Source organism: Girardinichthys multiradiatus, chromosome 23 (genome assembly GCF_021462225.1).
Source record: "Girardinichthys multiradiatus isolate DD_20200921_A chromosome 23, DD_fGirMul_XY1, whole genome shotgun sequence".
NCBI lineage: Eukaryota > Metazoa > Chordata > Actinopteri > Cyprinodontiformes > Goodeidae > Girardinichthys > Girardinichthys multiradiatus.
The window spans coordinates 39,662,601-39,683,265 of NC_061815.1; the positions used below are offsets into that span (position 1 = coordinate 39,662,601).

At 39.2% G+C, this 20,665-nt stretch overlaps 2 protein-coding genes across 6 annotated transcripts in view; both read right to left on the reverse strand.

Moving 5' to 3' along the window:
• Positions 1-8,548, reverse strand: part of arhgef6 (Rac/Cdc42 guanine nucleotide exchange factor (GEF) 6) — a 44,927-nt gene extending 36,379 nt beyond the window's left edge. For 2 of the 4 annotated variants that reach the window (XM_047353014.1, XM_047353012.1), the window contains exons 1-2: positions 8,285-8,547; positions 6,040-6,123 (exon numbers count right to left, since the gene is read on the reverse strand). In XM_047353014.1, coding sequence (XP_047208970.1) covers positions 6,040-6,123; positions 8,285-8,449 — 249 coding nt within the window. In that variant the 5' untranslated portion in view covers positions 8,450-8,547. Of the gene's footprint in view, positions 1-6,039; positions 6,124-8,147; positions 8,174-8,284 lie in introns of those variants that run through there. The other 2 variants (XM_047353013.1, XM_047353015.1) reach the window with 2 other exon arrangements.
• Positions 8,549-11,560: 3,012 nt separating this feature from the next.
• rbmx (RNA binding motif protein X-linked) lies at positions 11,561-18,582 on the reverse strand. Of its 2 annotated transcripts, none has more exons than XM_047354361.1 (10): positions 18,364-18,582; positions 18,137-18,246; positions 17,315-17,421; positions 17,082-17,235; positions 16,208-16,348; positions 15,974-16,088; positions 15,586-15,711; positions 15,411-15,502; positions 13,109-13,203; positions 11,561-11,679 (listed from the first exon to the last, which is right to left on the reverse strand). In XM_047354361.1, the coding sequence occupies exons 2-9, from the start codon at positions 18,243-18,245 to the stop codon at positions 13,199-13,201; spliced, it is 849 nt and encodes a 282-aa protein (XP_047210317.1). In that variant the 5' UTR covers position 18,246; positions 18,364-18,582; the 3' UTR covers positions 11,561-11,679; positions 13,109-13,198. The 2 variants fall into 2 exon arrangements, with proteins under 2 accessions (XP_047210317.1, XP_047210316.1); XM_047354360.1 differs by having other exon boundaries at positions 13,109-14,699.
• Positions 18,583-20,665: the final 2,083 nt, after the last annotated feature.

Here is a 20,665-nt window from a genome sequence, read left to right on the forward strand (position 1 = left end):
ATTGTAGATATAATGTGCAGCTCTATATTTTGGTCAAGCAAGTGGTCAAGGTCAAGTTCTTGTTCAAAAAAATCTAAACACACCGAAATAAAGTTCAGACTGAGTAAATGTATAACACTTAAGGATGCACAGGTGTGCTGCACGTCTCGTTTCCTTCAAGCTGAAACATTTTTCTGCAAATTCATATTCCTGCCTCAGAAGGTAAGAACTGAAATCCTTTAGATTTCAAATCTTTAAATGTGTCACATTTACTGAAAGATTCACCATGTGTTTGATTTGTTTCTGAAGTCGGGAGTCAGAACTGGGTATGATGTCACAACCTCTGTGTTAAGTAGGAAAACCAGTAGAATTAGCTAATTATTGTAATGCTAACTACTGCAGGCAACAAGAGACGGTATTTCTCTCCGTGTTATGTCTTCACACAGTAACGGAACATTTAACCAGTACAGTACTATGTGTGCCGATGCCAATTTAGTGAGATACAAACAGAATATTATAAAAAAAATAGCTTATATCTGAAACGTTCACTGTTTTCAACGTGTGGCGGCCATATTTCAAACTGAACTCTGGGTGTACTGAGCAACCTCAGACTTTGTGTCAAAATTCCAACAACCGGTGGCGTTCTTATGGTTTTCCGACTGCAAACTGTAAAAATAAATAAATCAGACGTCTGCAGACAGAACTTGGTGAGTTCATTTTTATTTTTACAGAAAATATAAACTAAAGAGGATTTTAAAATGGGTTGACCAGAAGAAATTACTAAGAATATTACGCCAATCCAAAATGCTAAGGACCCTCCTTCAACAAAACCTCTCCCCAAAAGTATAGAGTGATGTGAAAATAACTACCTTCCCATCAGGGCTTCTTTTCAAAAGTAAAATTGTACGTGAATAACCTGTTTAACCCTGCATATGCAGTAGAAAACAAGGGCGTTAAATTATGGCCCTGTAAAAATACCCTAGGTTCCTGGAACATGTTCCTGCGGCAGAAACGTAACAAAAGAATAGGTCAAAATTAGCTCTTTTTATAAGGAAGAACAGGAGTGAGTTTTGTTGCTTTCATGATTCACCCTAAGACTCTTATTCTTGCTTGTAACGCAAACAACAGAAAGAGACCCACACAGAAAGAGGACTTGCATGAGAAAGGTGAAAACAGACCTGCTGGACATAACTTATTTTTTTGCAATAAAACACAGAACACCACTCATTTGCATTTCTATTTCCACTTCCCTGCACTCACACTGCAAGGTTAGCCCAACTCAGACAGCTATCGTCTTCCCCCCAGTGGATAAAGTTTCACATTTTAAATAAAACATCTTAAATATAGAGTCCGAGTACTTCAACATGGGTCAGGAGCTGCATTAGGTTGAGTTTTTTGTCTGTGTTCTGGAATGAAATCAACAGAGGGAGTGTCTTTAATAAACTCCAGCATAATTGTTTGAATAAAGTCCAAATAAAAAACTATTCAGATTGTGTGCCTTGTTTATGATTATTGATTTGGTGCTTCCTCTTTTGTCATCTGCCAGCAGAAGTGAAAGCAGTTAGCCTGCTGTCTTTATGAAGTCACAGGACAGCCAGGCATTATTTATTTATCAGAGCAAAAGGCAAAAAGAAAATACTCCAACTATAATCACTGAGGGAAGGGCAGAGATTTTTGTAGCCACACAGACATCCTGATACGTTTGACAGGGCCTCTCAGAAACCTTCTGCCAATGACCTACTGTCTGGTTGCAGAACCTCTAATTATGGGCTAAACCAGAGTTGGTGGATAAAAAGCAAAGAGGACCTCCCAGACATAACAAGCCAGCTGGGCAGAACTACTGAACCATTAAGTGAGGCAGGCTCGCTGACTCAAATCGCTGCTTAATTAGAGCAGGTGATGTGTTTCAAAACCACAACAGATTATTTATAATAGACTGGGAGAGACATTAATGGCCGATGTCCTGGTGAGTTGTAAAACTGGCTGGAAGGAGGAAGACACTCTTACAAGAAAGAACATTTCACAACAAGGTATGTGTTCAGTTATCGTATCAAAGTCTAGTAAATTTTTTAAAAACGTAACAAAATTTAAAACCCCTAACATTTTCCATGATACCCTCTATAATGTTCAATACTACCCCTATCTCACTTGTTGCTGTGGTCTGCCTGTCAGCTGGCTGAAAGAATGCTTCTACATTTTTAGCGGACACATTCTACTGTTTGGAAACATTTGTATTTGTGAAAGTCATGATCATGGAAAAATAAAGTAGTACCAGCCGTCACTTTTAGAAAGATGACGCCGTTTTCATAACACAGGTGATTTGTTTTAAATGACCAGTCTGTTAGGAAGCTGACTGCAGGCTGGCTACTGAACATTCACTTTAACTAATCAATAACCTGATATCAACATGGTATATTCATGTTTAGGCGTGATCGAGAGTGTTTTCAAGGTTTACTAAGGTTTTAAAAGGTACGTTTTTTTTAATTAAACAAATTTTCCATCATATCATTTCTATGGTTTACAGCCCCTTTAATGGGCTGCCAGAGTGAGTCAAAGTTTTCCCAGGCTGCATGAAGCAACACTCCCCTCCCCCACTTGCTGCTGAGCACTGCTATGCCCCTTTTCCACTGGCTCTGTTTGGACTGGCTCTACTCGACTCGGCCCGCTTTGTGAGCGTTTCCATTACTGTTTTTTTCTGTAAAAGTACCTACTTTTTTCATACCTGCTTCCAAGGAGGGCTGCAACTAACGATTATTTTGCTAATCGATTACTCTGTTGATTATTCGATTAATAAGCGGACAGCAAAAGGTGCTTAATAGGATATCTTTTTTACAGGATTTGAACCAGGTCAAGCTAAAGCTATGTCACTTGAGGATTTCTGGGAAGAGGATATTTACAGACAAAAAAGGTTTTTCATCTTAAATGCAAAATGTATTTATTTTTTTTAGCAAGTTTAGCCTAATTACTGCTCTGAGTGGGTTGTTCTTTGAGTAAATGGCATGTTTTAGAGTCTGCATACTCCAGTTAACAATTATTCATTTACCAAATTAGTTGATGATTATTTCAGTAATTTCAGTGAGCCTTATTGCAGTTCTGGTAGGCCTGCTGATTTTATACATGAAAAAATGTATAAAAGACTGTATGGAATATACAATCATGCAAATATTTGTATTTCCTTTATTTTTTTTTTATCATTTGATGCAGATTACTTTAATGTGACAATGTCACACAATAACGTTAACAGTGCCACTACACTGGCGGCTGGAGGCGGGGTTTTAGCTGCTAGAGCTCCAGCCATCAGTGGGTCAGTGGAAACACAACAGGTACCGTGCCGAGTAGAGTGGAGCCTAAAAAGAGTCCGTGGAAAAGAAGCACTAGACTGAAACTGACTGAAAGAAAGCTACTGCACTTTTCACTTGCTTACAAAAAAGAAAAATTCGGTTGTTTGAAAAATACTTCTGGTTGTGAAAAAACGCAGACGGTTATCTTGTGCAAACTAAAAGAGTGCCGCCCGCCAATTGGTCTTGGTAACTCAGCATTGTTTTAATTTAATTTAGTTCAGTTTTATTCATATAGTGCCAATTCACAACACGTCGTCTAAAGGCATTTTACATTTGGAATGGTGCGGGGTTGTTGCGGAGGTTACAATAAACTACTAAGTGTTAGAGTTTGGCCATTTTAGAATGGGCTATGTGTAGGGGTACTAAGTAAAATAATAAACTGATAAGAGTTTGTCCATGTAGAGCCCACTAGTGGCCATTGTTATACTAAAAACCACAAGGATTGGGGATACCTCTCTCTGTCAGACTGATTGTAACCATTGGAAAAGAGAAGGGGTCGTACAGGTAGCAGAAATGGAGGTCTGCAGTTGTCTGTTACGCAGCAGACTATTGGCTGACATACCGAGCAGACAGCCCGGCAAAATAATCGGCCAGTATTTGTTTATTACACTTCCACTGTTACTCTATAAGAAGCAGAATGGCAGGAAGGGGATCACGTTTTTGGTAACAAGAATGTTTATTTTTAAACTACTGTTAGAGTTTGTGGGTATTCATTCTATATTTTGAGCTTAATTTATAAGTTAATACTATGGTACCTTGGTACAGGGGTTGGACAATGAAACTGAAACACCTGTCATTTTAGTGTGGGAGGTTTCATGGCTAAATTGGACCAGCCTGGTAGCCAGTCTTCCTTGATTGCACATTGCACCAGTAAGAGCAGAGTGTGAAGGTTCAATTAGCAGGGTAAGAGCACAGTTTTGCTCAAAATATTGAAATGCACACAACATTATGGGTGACATACCAGAGTTCAAAAGAGGATAAATTGTTGGTGCACGTCTTGCTGGCGCATCTGTGACCAAGACAGCAAGTCTTTGTGATGTATCAAGAGCCACGGTATCCAGGGTAATGTCAGCATACCACCAAGAAGGACGAACCACATCCAACAGGATTAACTGTGGACGCAAGAGGAAGCTGTCTGAAAGGGATGTTCGGGTTCTAACCCGGATTGTATCCAAAAAACATAAAACCACGGCTGCCCAAATCACGGCAGAATTAAATGTGCACCTCAACTCTCCTGTTTCCACCAGAACTGTCTGTCAGGAGCTCCACAGGGTCAATATACACGGCCGGGCTGCTATAGCCAAACCTTTGGTCACTCATGCCAATGCCCAATGTCGGTTTCAATGGTGCAAGGAGTGCAAATCTTGGGCTGTGGACAATGTGAAACATGTATTGTTCTCTGATGAGTCCACCTTTACTGTTTTCCCCACATCAGGGAGAGTTACGGTGTGGAGAAGCCCCAAAGAAGCGTACCACCCAGACTGTTGCATGCCCAGAGTGAAGCATGGGGGTGGATCAGTGATGGTTTGGGCTGCCATATCATGGCATTCCCTTGGCCCAATACTTGTGCTAGATGGGCGTGTTACTGCCAAGGACTACCGAACCATTCTTGAGGACCATGTTCCTCCAATGGTTCAAACATTGTATCCTGAAGGTGGTGCCGTGTATCAGGATGACAATGCACCAATACACACAGCAAGACTGGTGAAAGATTGGTTTGATGAACATGAAAGTGAAGTTGAACATCTCCCATGGCCTGCACAGTCACCAGATCTAAATATTATTGAGCCACTTTGGGGTGTTTTGGAGGAGCGAGTCAGGAAACGTTTTCCTCCACCAGTATCACGTAGTGACCTGGCCACTATCCTGCAAGAAGAATGGCTTAAAATCCCTCTGACCACTGTGCAGGACTTGTATATGTCATTCCCAAGACGAATTGACGCTGTATTGGCCACAAAAGGAGGCCCTACACCATACTAATAAATTATTGTGGTCTAAAACCAGGTGTTTCAGTTTCATTGTCCAACCCCTGTATTTGTATACAAGATTATCATATCTTTATAATCTCATACTGACTCATGGCTATTTGAGGCAAAAAGGTGTCATATTCTGCCCAATAGGCACTTGAAAACTACTACAAAATTTATTGGTTGTGTATTCTACAGTATATTCTGCTTAAGCATAAAATCAAAACAATGTAATCAATACCATTATTATAACTGCAATAATCAATAAATTAAAATATTTTAGTAGCAGTAGGAATAACTTATTTTGCAGTTTAATAATAATGACATTTAGATTATGTTATAAAAATTTACAAATGTAAATGCCATAAAATTGTAAGAGTTGTATTCAAGGATATCATACTTTGTGAATCTCATAGCAGACCATTGCAATTTCCCTTTTCTAACACAGAAACCTGCAATGGAGGTCTGTGAGAACCTTACATGGAAGTAGGCAATGATTTATTGCTACTTGGAGGAACTAAATCAGATAATAAATTTAAATAAAATCCCAATCTTACTTTGTCCACAGTTGTTTTTGGCCGGATGTCTGGATGTGCCTTCCTACACATGTATTCCAACATGATAAACAGATCACAACACAAGAAAGAGTGTGATCAAAGCTTCCCCTGTGGACTGCAGCAGACTACAAGACCGGAATAAAGAGATAACGACAGAAAAGGGTCATAAAAAGAAGACTCACTGAGGGAACTTACCTCCACTTTCAACGAGGAGCATCCTCTTAAAAACTCCCTGATGTTGGAGATGCAGTCAGCTTCAGTTCTCGGATCCTGGGAATACTGAGCACAAGAAATAAATATATAAACCCACACCACGGCTTAGTGAGCCAAGCTGGCAAATGACACACATTACCTCTTCAAGCTCGACACAACTCTAGCTTTAGTGTCACTTCAAAAAAACAGAAGATTGTAAAGGCTTTCAATACGTGGCGCCTCACAATTCTAACTATAACTGAATGGCTAAAGAATCTCCTCTGTGCCTTCATAAACCAAAGAAATGCAATGAAGCCACATTTTAGCAAAACATCCGCTCGCTTTGACGACTTTCAAAATAAAAGCCTGTATTACAAACGAGTACAAAGTACGCGGGGGTAATTACATGAAACCAAACCGAAAATAGTTCGTGAAAAAGACAAGCGGCAACTTCCGGTTGCGTTCTATTTTATACTTCTCAAAAGGGAGTTCGCACCAATGTTACGTCGAGACGATTTCCCCCCGTCGAGACACGGTCCCTCACCTGCTTCGTTTTTAAACGGAGTTTTACGGCCGACATGGTGCATTCAGGTGCAGTCGTACACTACGGTATCTACAGTGCAATAAGCCAAAATAATGAAATCGTCTTTGTTAGATCAAATGTCACCATGGTCTTTTATTTAACAATTTTACGTTCTGGCATTTTAAGACTATTATGGCTTGATGTATTTAAATTTGATGTACAAATAACATATTTTTTTAATAGAAATAATGTAAGAGATCAAATAACTTTTATATATTGAGTTGTATTTAACCTTGCCAAAAACTATAGATTCCGTGGAAGTTAAATAAGTCTCAATTAAGCATTCAGGTTAAGTTGACTAATATAAAAAATTATTAGTAATTGCTAAATTCTAGAATAATGAGAATACGCTAAGATTACTATGTCTCTAAACACACACTGGGAAACCCTAGATGTTGATGATGGTGTCATGCCTTTGTCTTAATTTATTTGTCTTACTTAATTTCCCTTTGGGATTAATAAAGTATTTTTGAATTGAATTGAATTTGTCAGCTTCTGATAGGATAATTCACCACAACTGACAGAATCGGAGATACATCTTCGGACATATAATGGAACACCTCAAAGACACTCCTTCCTTGTGTAAGGTCATGGGAAAAATCTAAAGAAATTTCTCGTGGACTCAAAACCTCTGACCCAAATAGCACAACCTACAAGGTCATTCTTCCATATACGAAGGTAATGCATGTAAACTTCAGAATGCTAATTTTCCTGGTTGTGTGCTTCTGTCCGTGACGTTTATTATAAAATTAAAGATTTTGAGTAAAACATTCTCTCAATAAAAATAGGTGTCTTATTTGCTTTTGATTAAGATCATGTTGAAATGTTCTGATCATATTATTAACATTTTTCCTAGCATTTAAAAAGTGACCAACTGATTCAAGATTTATTATAATAATTTAATAGAATCAGTGTTCAACCGTAAAACCAGAAAATGATTCGTGTAGCTCTTGTTAAAAGGTGGCGATATTTAGTAATAAAAATGGTTGGAATTCATTCCAGTTAGTTTCAAATAGATATCCTAGTGTACAAGGTGTACTTGAACACGCCATGAGATTATGCCCTCCACCGTAAAACCTCGTATAGACGCGCAGTAGCTTGACAGCAGGGCAGAAGGGGTGGGGAAACACATCTCGACACAACACCGGGAACAGCAGCCGCACAAGAGGAAGTGGCGACCAGAATTTGCAACTGTTATCATGATCAACTTTCTTATCTCCACATTTACAAATTCACGTTGATCCCATTAAAGAGTCAACATACCATTGCTCTTGTGAGATCTCCTGGTAGAGCTATTTAAACGTGTGAACTGTCTGGTGAACTCTTGTGACAAAATGTCTTGTTTTAGTAGCTGTTCACACTGACCTACTCAGTCAGATCAAGAATGCGGAACATTTTTTTTTTTTTTTTTCCCACAGGAAATCACCTATTGAAATCTGTTGACTTTAAACTCGAAAGAAAGCCACTTTAATTCGATGCAGCACTCGTCGTACAAGTCATAGAAACATGTTCTGCAGTCAAAACTTACAGGTCGGGTGGAGAATGCAAGGCCTGGGCTGCAGACAGAAGTTCCTGTCGGTATCACTTTCGTCAAACCCCTCCCTTGTTTTCACCGAGATCAGTCGATCGTTTGACATTTGTTTACTTAATAAATCAGCAGCTCACCTTGGGTGTGAAGCCAGGTATGAGTCGCTCCGTGAGCTTACACAGGACGACCCCATCCTTGAGTGATGTTTTCAGAAACTCCTCCGGGTCCGCTATGTTCTTTTTGGGCGAGCTGAGCACCCCTAACGATATTAACCACGTTACCGTCTGCTCCTCGGGATTCATAGCTCCACGAAATGGTCATTGCCTAAGCCCGCATTGCTAAAACAAAAAGTGGCGGCCTGTTCCGTATCAATATGCAACTCACATCCGCACTTCTGCTAGAAGTATAAAAAAAAAAAAAAAAAAAAAATGGGGGGAGGTTGGACGACGCAGTTACTACACGCAAAACTGATGATCACCCCTACTGGCAAACAGGCACCTCGACAATACACAGGGTGCTGTATTTCCCCCTGCAAAGCAGCACAAGCCGAGACAGAGCGGATGGTTTCATGTACAAATGGACATACAGGTCCTTCTCAAAATATTAGCATATTATGATAAAGTTCATTATTTTCCATAATGTCATGATGAAAATTTAACATTCATATATTTTAGATTCATTGCACACTAACTGAAATATTTCAGGTCTTTTATTGTCTTAATACGGATGATTTTGGCATACAGCTCATGAAAACCCAAAATTCCTATCTCACAAAATTAGCATATTTCATCCGACCAATAAAAGAAAAGTGTTTTTAATACAAAAAACGTCAACCTTCAAATAATCATGTACAGTTATGCACTCAATACTTGGTCGGGAATCCTTTTGCAGAAATGACTGCTTCAATGCGGCGTGGCATGGAGGCAATCAGCCTGTGGCACTGCTGAGGTCTTATGGAGGCCCAGGATACTTCGATAGCGGCCTTTAGCTCATCCAGAGTGTTGGGTCTTGAGTCTCTCAACGTTCTCTTCACAATATCCCACAGATTCTCTATGGGGTTCAGGTCAGGAGAGTTGGCAGGCCAATTGAGGACAGTGATACCATGGTCAGTAAACCATTTACCAGTGGTTTTGGCACTGTGAGCAGGTGCCAGGTGGTGCTGAAAAATGAAATCTTCATCTCCATAAAACTTTTCAGCAGATGGAAGCATGAAGTGCTCCAAAATCTCCTGATAGCTAGCTGCATTGACCCTGCCCTTGATAAAACACAGTGGACCAACACCAGCAGCTGACACGGCACCCCAGACCATCACTGACTGTGGGTACTTGACACTGGACTTCTGGCATTTTGGCATTTCCTTCTCCACAGTCTTCCTCCAGACTCTGGCACCTTGATTTCCGAATGACATGCAGAATTTGCTTTCATCCGAAAAAAGTACTTTGGACCACTGAGCAACAGTCCAGTGCTGCTTCTCTGTAGCCCAGGTCAGGCGCTTCTGCCGCTGTTTCTGGTTCAAAAGTGGCTTGACCTGGGGAATGCGGCACCTGTAGCCCATTTCCTGCACACGCCTGTGCACGGTGGCTCTGGATGTTTCTACTCCAGACTCAGTCCACTGCTTCTGCAGGTCCCCCAAGGTCTGGAATCGGCCCTTCTCCACAATCTTCCTCAGGGTCCGGTCACCTCTTCTCGTTGTGCAGCGTTTTCTGCCACTCTTTTTCCTTCCCACTGAGGTGCCTTGATACAGCACTCTGGGAACAGCCTATTCGTTCAGAAATCTCTTTCTGTGTCTTACCCTCTTGCTTGAGGGTGTCAATAGTGGCCTTCTGGACAGCAGTCAGGTCGGCAGTCTTACCCATGATTGGGGTTTTGAGTGATGAACCAGGCTGGGAGTTTTAAAGGCCTCAGTAATCTTTTGCAGGTGTTTAGAGTTAACTCGTTGATTCAGATGATTAGGTTCATAGCTCGTTTAGAGACTCTTAATGATATGCTAATTTTGTGAGACAGGAATTTTGGGTTTTCATGAGCTGTATGCCAAAATCATCCGTATTAAGACAATAAAAGACTTGAAATATTTCAGTTAGTGTGCAATGAATCTAAAATATATGAATGTTAAATTTTCATCATGACATTATGGAAAATAATGAACTTTATCACAATATGCTAATATTTTGAGAAGGACCTGTAGGTTCACAAAACGAGGAATGTAACTCTTATCTTACATGCATCAGGATATTTTTTGCATGAGGGTGTTTAGCAATTGGTTTTGCAAAATAGTTGCACATGCAAATGTGTTCATAGCCCATAAAATTATTCACACTTTGTCACAGTGTGCTGTGCATATGTATTCAGCCCACCTTTTTCTGATAAACCTAAATAAAGTCCATTGCAAACAACTGCTTTTATAAGTCACTTAAGTGGTAAAAGTGATAATAGATTCCACATTTATGTGATCTATTCTCAATATAAACTGGTAACCTACCAAGACATAACTATTGACCTAAAGGGACAGGTCTAGCAAAGGAAGCATTAATCAGAGAAGCAGTCGAGAAGCTTGTAACTCAAAGAGCTCCAGAGCCAAAAGAAGCAGCAAGAATGTCATTATCCACAATATAAAACACAGCATGGAGGAAAACTAACACTGCACATCTGTGTGGACTACAAAAAAAAAAAAAAAAAGTCAAAAGCCACTAAAAATTTATTTTCTTAATGAAACTTAATCATATAAAGGATTCATTTGCAGGCTCTTTCAGGACATGAGAATTCAGCATTTTGATTCGCCTGCAACATCTGGACCACGCAGGACACGGTCATTTTAGGACTAGAGCCGGCCACCTCTGGTTTAGATGCAAAGCATGTTAATTTGTCACGAGTCCAAAGTCATAACCTAAATCCAACTTATCTGTCAAGACTTTGGAATTGACAGATGGGGAAAAAAGTAACTGTGTAAAACTGGTAAAGACATTGCTGAAAAACTTGCAGCAGTAATTTCCATGAAAGATGATTCTACAAAGCATTCTAGAGTAGAATAAAAATGCAAGCTGCAGTCGTGTAGTTTCCTTAGACTTTCCAATCATATCTTTCTGTTAGTCAAACACACAAAACTTCAAAACTGACCCACATGAAATCATGTGTAAAGCTCAGAGTATGAATATATTTGCAAGGGCCAGGATTTAAAATGAATGTAACCGTGCTAAACGTTTAGAGCGCACCCCAATATTTCAAAGCATAAGGAGTGAAATATTAACTAATTTCATCCAGTATTCCTAGACCATAACTAACATACTTTAGAAACTCAATGGAAGGATTCAAATTGAGTTTATCAGAAAAATTACTTAAACATAACGGCATTACCTAATATCTGTCTCAGTTGCACAGTTTCATTATGATCTAAATAAAAAATAAAAACAAACAGCTCATTTAAAGACTTTATTTAAACTACAACAAATAGCAAAATTAAATAAGTCTTCATGTCTGGATTTTCTTCCCACTTCAAACGGTTTCAGCCAACTCCAACGATGGGCTGCACCAGAACCTGAAAAAACAGTAAATAAAGAAAAGTAGGTGATCTACAGAATTAAACTAGACACGTTTCATTTAGTTTTACAAATTGGGAACGATCGCAATAAGTTTACTTTATATTCAGTTAGAGGACAGGTTGTTGCTGTAAACCAGAAGTTCCCGATTTCAGGGCTGCACGATATATAACAAATATATCAGTATCAGCGTGTGCAATATTCAGATCTCAAAGGACTATGGTGCAGTAATTGTTGTTGTGTTATATACTAGCATTTTACATGTCATTGCAATATTTAGCCAGCTGAACAGAGTCTGATAGCAGCAGATGCTCACACTGGGAAAAAATGACATTGGCCAAAATGCTAAAAAGGTCACAGTGTAGGAAGCACAGATGAGAGAGGTAAGAAGAAAATAGGCATATATCACACCCGATAGTCATCGTAATATTTACCCTCATCATTATTGGAAGATTTTCCAATATCGTGCAGCCCTAGATCTGATACTTGCATTGCAAACATTTTCAAATTTTCAATATAGTGCCTTTAAAACAATTCACTCCTTGTATGACTTTGTGTAACATCGCACAAGTAAAAACAAAAACAATGTAAACCAGAACAGTTAAAAATCCATAGAATGTATCTACCACTAAAATGGAAACCACTATGACACTGAATTTAGAAAGGAGCCCAGCTCACTAAATGTGCTGTTGTGCTTTCTTGTTCGGCCCCAACTTGCACTGGTTTACTAATGTTTAAGAGGAACTAAACCTGAAAATCTAATTTATTGCAGAAAAACTATATAAAATGGGCCAAAAGGTGCCATCTATATGTTACTGGTTCAATTCTGCAAAATTTGTCCTAAGACAGTCTTAGTGCTGCCCTCTTTGGGTTGAACAGTGGTTACTGCAGTTGAATTTTCCTATTGGTTCAAATGGTACAGCTTGGTACATGCCCTCACAAATGCCCCCGTAGTGAGTCAGGAGTTTGAACTGCTCCTCCACTGCCTTGACAGCGCCAGCTGCTCGAACCGATAAGGCTCAGTGAGCCCGCTGGGCTCCATAAAGCCTCTCTTAACCTCTGATGATGAAGGGAGTGAAAAATCCTCCACCTTTAAAGATCTATCCATGGCGAAACTATCAGTGTCGCTCTGCTCACTCCATGTTTTAATATACCAAATTAAGCTAGCTGCCACTTTCCCTCATCATCCTGAACAAATCCCTGCACTCATCCTGACACCGCCCACTTTGGTGGCATTTTCCAAAATTTGTCTGGGTTTTTCATTTACACGGGTTTAGTTACACTTTAAGTTGCCATAAGATTGAAAGCAACTGATCTAAGAAAAAAATTGTTTTACACTCTTGTTTAAAAACAATGTCAAAGCAACTGGCTGCACAGCCCAACGTGTACACACATCTAAGTCAAGACATTACCATGTGCTGGACATACTTAGGTTGTTAAACGATGCACTGGTTAAAAAGCGGTCCAACAACTGGAGGGTATGACTCAGGAACATTTCAGCGGCCATTGCTTTGATGGTCATCCTGAAATAGAGAAAAACAATTAACTTTGTTGTCCTCATCTTATGAGTGTATTGAACAAAGAAATAAAGATATTAAAAATAAAAATATTGTAGTCCTCAATCCAACTTCAAGTTTCTCCATAGTGATTTTTTTCCCCGTTTGGCTGTTGGGTTGATGGCTTTTCTCCACAGGTCTTCAGTTTTTAATGGGCATTGCTTGTAGAAGGGGTGTGGTAACTGAACTTAATTTATGACTGCTTGGTTTTTACCAAGACAAAAGTTTTTACTGGATGTCACTTATGTCGAAACACATTGTTGCCAATTCTTTGAAACTGCACAACTCGTTGGGCAAAAAGGTATGTTTGAGGGCTCAGATTGTCAAAGCCTTGTTGATCAAAAGGAAGGATTCCTCATAGGTCGTTGCTCTTAAAAATGTTTACCTGCTAAAAAAACATTTAAATTGGCTTATTTCATTTGACCTCCTGCATTGTCCCCTGAGGCAAAAGTTGTCTGGAGTGAAGATTGTGTAATACAGGACAATGAGAAACTCATTTACAGGTGAGAGACAAATAGGTTTGCTTTGCTTACCAGCTGATGACTATCGGTCGAGTTCTGTTTGCTTGTTGCCCTTTGGTTTTGTCGTTGCATGCCATCAAATTGCTCTAGGGTGATGGATCCATTTCCAAAGGGAACTACATTGGAACATTTTGACAGTAACATTTTCTCCATCTTGCAAACAGTAGTGTCCAGTTGGAAGCACATTTGTTTAATATTTCATTCCACTCCATCATATAGCACGAACAGACTCACCTATGCATTAGAAAACTGTGTAAAGGAGATGTCACTTTTCCCCACATTCACGTCAGAAATCTTGATGTGAAAAATCGATGAGCAGATGTAGAGTTACAACTAAAAGCTTTATTTGCGTAGGAAAGCCATATTTATAGGGCAATGCAAATTCCAATTACACTGAACTGACAAAAACATTTAACTTTACTGTGACAAAGGTAAAGAAATACTATATATTAAAAAAAGGGAAAAGAAATACACATAAAAACTGGGAAAGTAAAGATACAAAGCTAAGCTTCCTAAGTCACAGAGTTAGACACATTTTGTCTGTTTGTATTCATCAGATTTCTTCCAAAACATGTGTCAAGCATGTACGAAGATCAACGTTTTCATTAATGACACTTCCAAGTCCATTTTAGTATCTGCTGCGAGCCATTCCTCTATCAGCTCGACTGGCACCACGGCCACCACGAGGCCCTCCACGACTTGAGCCGTACGAGTCACGAGGAGGGTAGCCTCTCTCGCCAGAGGGGGCTGGGCCCCTTTCCTGCCTACCCATTCTTTCTCCGCGGCTGGGAGGATATGGGTCACTCCGACTGCTGGGGTAACTGTCACGACTGCCATAGCCATCCCGGGAGCTGCTGCCATAGTCATCGTAACGACTGCTTCCACCACTCCCACCATAGGATGGTGGGGGGCCCCGTGAAGGTGGGGCACTGCGAGAGTTACCTGCAGGGTCAATGGTTCAGGTAATGGTTCAGGCAAGGTTCAACTTCAACAAACTACTTGCACTGTCAAGTGCTCACTTTTTGCCAATAGAATTTATCCTGCGACATTTCATGGGTTGTATGTTTTCATCTTCCATCAGTTTATGAATTCTAGATTTAATGTGGATATTTTAGTCGATGAGCAGTTGCAGTTGATAAACAATTAATATCCACTACATTGAAAAAGTAAGTAGTGTTACTCCATTTCTGCATGCCATTTACTCAGGTAGCCATTTTTCCTTTAAGGGTTCCAGGTGAAGAAAACGATGAGGTTTTCTGACTTGTCTTGATGGTTTTTGAAGATTATTCCTTGAGGGAGTGCTTTTCTAGGCAACATTAAATGGGCATTTCCATGGATTTTGTGGGATCCTTATGGTTGCATTCACTGTGTGACAAATCACATAGCGTCTTTGCATGAAATTGCTGCACACTGTTCTTGATTAATTTGGCAACAGGACTGTGGACTGAGCTTATAGTTTGATTTCAGCTTTTAGCCTGGAAGCCAATAGTCTGAATAAAATACAAATGTGCCAGTTGGAGTTATGTTCAGAGCTCTTCTCTTGGGAGGTATTGAACTTGAGCTTTCTTTTGCACCCTGCGCCATGATTATTTTTGTGGTTTTTCCCCCTGTGTGACAGTAATCATTCATTATGCTCATGCAGCAGTATCTTACCATAACCATCATAGGAATCGCGGTAGGAGCCACCACTGGGACGGTCCATATAGCTTCTTGGTTCTCGGCCACCTCCATAACCATCACGGTCGCTTAAAGAGGAATAAAGCCATTATTGTTGGATGACCTGGTGTGGTTTTAACACCGTTTTAAAACCTTCTGAACTCAACCATACCTGTATCCTCTTGACATTGAGCCATAGTCATCTCTGGAGCCAGAACTAGAATATTCTCTGTATGAGCAATCCCTGGGGGGAGGTCCGTAGTCCCGGTCCCTTGAGCTGTAATCCCGGCTGGAGTATCTAGAAATCATTGAACACACGATGCCATGAGTCATTTAAGTCATTTAAACCAATCCAATGAGTTTAACAAGGTAGAAGAAATGTTTATAGGTCAAATTTTCTACAGCTTTACCACATACATTACTTTAATCCAAATAATATTTTCAATGCCTCTTGTGTGGCAATTTCCCGCTTTATGTTTAGAAATTATAAAAAGGTTCATTATAAATGCCACACGTTTGACTCAATATTCACAATGAACCCAGGTTCTGATATTTCCTACCCGTCTTTAGGGTTGTAATGGTCATCTCTTGATGATGGATAATCATCCCTCCTGGACATCATTGAATCTCTGCGAGGTGGGGGGCCATAAGAATCCCTGTCTCTGTTCATAGGAGCTGAAATTAAAATGACAAATTAACAATCATACACCAGAAACACTGAAAAAAAAACATTTGTTAATCTAAACTGTTTTCTCTCTGAGTATTTTAAGAAAGAGGCCGTTTTAAATACTCACGCCTGCTCATAGGACCAGACGGAGCCGATCTCTTGGGTGGAGGACCTCCATTGCGAACTGGGGGACCTCGTTTCATTGGAGGGGGACCTCTTGATGACATCCGACTAAAGTAACCATCTCCATCTTCTGAATCATAGTAGTCTTGAAATACAGATATAAATTTAGCATTTCTCTGAGTTAATTAAAAAACTTTTAAAAATCTTAATTTTCCAGCAAGTCTATATATTTAAAATGTGCGTACTATTGAAAGCAAAGTGGAACAGAAGTCAAATTCCTTGTTTGTGCGCATACTTGGCCAATAAAGCTGATTCTGAGTGAAATTCTAATGGTGCCTTCAGACCAAACGCGATTTGAGCATCAGGTTTTCATGCTAAGTCTATGGTGGGCACTGCGGTAGGATTCACACGTCTGGCGCAGCACGTTTGGATGCAGTTCACGCGCTGTACGTCTTGAGATTTCAAGTATCTGACGCACGTACAGTTCGTCCAAAGCAGCAGACGCAAGAGTTGGTAAATCTGAACTTTTAGAGGTTGACGCAGCACCGGTAATCAAACTGCCAACGTGAATCTCCAATAACCAACCTAAAACTAACTTTACCACGGTCGATAATCTGCAGTTTTGCCATTTAAAGTCCTTGTCCTCGTTATTGCCATGGCAGACTTTGGAGCAGAACAAGTCCAGACAGCAGTGACTCTCTCCTATCTGATTCTTCTGAATATGTGTCGTATATATGAAGGTATGTTGGATTCCATACCTCATTTTTTTTGTTGGATGTGTGTTTTTGATTTGGAGCGATTTTATTTAATCCAATTTTTGTTTTTTCCCCCCAGCAAAATTATAGCTACTTAGAGCACACTCTTCAGTGTAGACTTACCTCTAGAAGTTGCTCTAATGCCTCCCCTTGACCCACGGGGACCTCTGGGAGGACCCCGGCTTCGAGAATGCATGACCGGTGGCCCTCGTCTCCCTGAACTCTCAAACTGGGGCTTTGTGGCTTGCTCCACTTTAATAGGCTTGCCATCTAGAGACTGATTAAAAGTTCCAATTACAATCAGAACCTAAAAATGTCATAATGATACTATCTGGAAGAGAAAAACAAAAACCCACCTTTCCATTCATTTCACGGGCTGCATCCTTTGCATCAGCTGGGCTTTCAAACGTTACAAATGCAAAGCCCCTGGATTTGTTTGTTTCACGGTCCTTCATTAGAAGTACTGAAACAAAAAGGTGAGATAACTGGAATTATTTTTTTTAACAAAACTGATTTTAACAGTGAAACATTTTTTAACATGTACGACATTTTTCATTTTTATTTTATTGCATCTCTTGAATTGCCACAAAGAACTATAAAATAAGACTAAAGTTTGATTACAACTAATAATTTCAAAACAGGTCCGTCACCATAAGAGACTGCAGCTGCTGTTTGTGCTCCTATAATCTACAAAACCCGATTTTCTTATCATTGTGGGTAGCATTTTCAAGAACTCCTATTGATAATGTAAGACAACAAACTGATACTGTCATTTGTTGTCTAATGGGGCTCACAGCTATTAAGCATCTTTAATGTAAACCCAAGCACATATAATACTCCAGTATGGCACCATTTGTCTCTTTATTCCACACACACAACCTGTTTGGCTTTTATACTTTCTTTTAATGCATTTTTAAATGAAAACGTTTTCAGAAAAAAAAAAAACTCTAAATATACCCATCGAAACTTAAAATGAAACATGTTGAGTTTATACGAAGGTATAAATATTCTTTTTAAAAACTGATAGAAGGAATGAGATGCAACTTAAAAATACTATAACATGAACAATGTAGAGAATTTAAGTTTCTATTAATTACAGCAATACATAAGCGGTGTACTCGGTGTTAAAGCAATGGAATACCAAAAACGAGTTATAAGTGCGGAGGTTTCTTTCCCACCTTCGACAATCCTGCCATATTTGCTGAAGTACTGCTCCAAGGCCTTCTCGGTGGTCTCTGTGTTCAGTCCACCGATGAAGAGCTTCCCCGGTCGGTCTGCCTCGGCCATTCTGCAAAACAAAGAAAGGGCGCTATGGTCAGCTAACTCACAAGAAATTGATTTATTTTTAAAAAAAAAGGAACATTAAAACGAATCTTAATTGCGGATAATTTTGTTTGGTAAATACCTTTTTGCTAGTTTCGAGACGTTGAACGCGCAAAATGGCGATTAAAGCGCCACTGATGTAGGCGAGACAGTTATTCAACGTTAGACGATAACTTTCCCACACGTTGGAAAAAACACTTCGACGCTTTGGACTAAAAGTGCAAACGCGCCACGTTTAAATCATCGACGTAGTCTAATCAAAGCATGAAGGCTAACAACGTGCTACAGTCTAAAACAGCGAAAACGTTGGGAGGCTACAATGATGGAGAACAACGGTTGCTCTTCTTCCTCTATTCACAGTTTTCCGGTTGAAATACGTATTCCTGCCCTCTAGTGGTATCCGAAGTGATGCACACCTGTAACCACTGATCTAGTCTTTTTCGGTCTGCTTAATGATTCAAGCAGCTCACAATTCTAATACCGTTTAGTAAATCATCAGAAAATCTAGTTGGCTGTTTGACTGTGTGCTATTTTTTATAATCTCCTTTTATTCTCGCAGTACCTACATTTTATTTAATTGGGATTTTTTTCAAATAAAATGCTTGTTTTAAAATCCCTTGAAGTTTTATTGCAGCCACCACTCACGCGTGGTTTCCTTTTTTTTTTAGAAATACTCTCTTTTTATCATACTAATTGGCTTTTGCACAGCACATTTTGTAAGGTTATGACGTTCAAGCTCAAGCTCAGATTGCACAGACAAAGTTTGTAAATATCAACGTTCAATTGGGTTTGGATATGGACTTTGACTGGGCCATTCACACATAGAACAGAATAGAATACAATAGAAAAGAAAAGAATAATATTCTTTATTTGTCCTTCAGTGGGAAAATTCAAGTAGGTCAGCAGCCGGGTGTCAGGCAAATGTAAGCACACAGATACACACAAGATTAAGCAATAAAAATAATAATAAAGAGCCTAAGTAAGCATAAGTAAGAGCAAATATGCAAGGTATGGATACTCTACAGTTAAGAATAACTAGCAGATGTAGATTCTCGCTTCTGATTAAAAGCATCCCCACATCATGATGCTGCCACCACTGTGTTTTACTGTGGGGATGGGCGTGTTCAAGGTGATGTGTGATGTTAGTATCATGCTAGAAGAAAATTACAGACTTTTTCACTCTTTGTAAGTGGAAAAACTTGCAAAATTGACAGTGTATAAATACTTTCCCTTACTGAATTGTATTTAGTAATGGACTAAATAACATACAGGGTTTTTTTTATTACCAAACCCTGAAAATGTAGCCAGAAAACTTTGGTGTGATTAGACCATAACAAATTCTCCTACAAGGTAATGAAAGATTTTACCCAGACCTAAAGGTATTCATTAAATGAAAAGGCTTCCTTCTTGAATCCTTATACTCCAGAGTCCATATCTAAAGAGACAGTGTTATCACATATTGAAGACAAATTGCTGGCAGCTTCCCTCAACAGTTTCAGTCTTGTGCTCTCATCGGTTTTAGAGAAAGTCCAGTTTTGTTTTTGTTTTTTTCATTTTATTTTAATGTGTCCTGTCCTGGTATTTTAGGAATACCATCCGATGTAGCGTGCCCACTTGTGTCAAGTCAGTGTTGCTCTACAAAAAAGATCCAGGTATACCTCCTCTACTTAATAATACAGAAATAATATAGAAATACTGCATCTGGCATCAAAGTAGAAGTCTAATTTTTGCAATGCTGCTGTCATTTCATATTGTCTCCAGCTATGGATGAAGGCCTGAACTGTGCCATGGTGTGGCAATCATTGATATGGCATTATTTATTTGTACTCTCAACCAATACAGTGAGATTCTTTTGATTATTGTAACTTCTCTGGAAGCTATGGCTTCAGCTGAGGAAAATTAATGAGTAAATGTCAAGAAAATCCTACTAGGACAGCTGAACAACGTTTTATTTTTCTATATTTCCATCAAACTATTTTATGTGCATGGTACTATATGTCAACAGTAAAGTCAAACAATAGCTCTTAAAATAATAGAACCTGATAGAGACTATTTTTGTGGTAGAAAAAAATATATTTTGACGTTAAGATTTATACTATTATCTTATAGTTTCGGTTGCATATAACAAACATTTTGTATGTTTTTCAAATGATACCTGATACTGATGTCAAATCTTTAAAAAAATATCTGCAATATCAGGATCAGATACGGAATCCCCTTTGTTTACTTTCATATAGTTACAATAGCTCAATTGGTGGTGTATAATAGAAGGGCAATTAAATAACGTAAAAATAAAACTTGTACATCGTTTGAAGCGATGGGCTGGCCGTTTAGACACAGCATATTGTACTTATAATACCAACACATAAATGAAAACATGCTAT

Bases quoted from the DNA above. Each gene is read 5' to 3' on its own strand.
- rbmx (XM_047354360.1), bottom strand. From the start codon at position 18,245: ATGGCCGAGGCAGACCGACCGGGGAAGCTCTTCATCGGTGGACTGAAC. The intron at 17,236-17,314 runs GTGGGTTTTTGT...ACTTTTAATCAG, and splicing joins CCCGTGAAATGAATGGAAAG to TCTCTAGATGGCAAGCCTAT. The intron at 15,503-15,585 runs GTATGGTTGAGT...TTCCTCTTTAAG, and splicing joins TCAATGTCAAGAGGATACAG to CGACCGTGATGGTTATGGAG.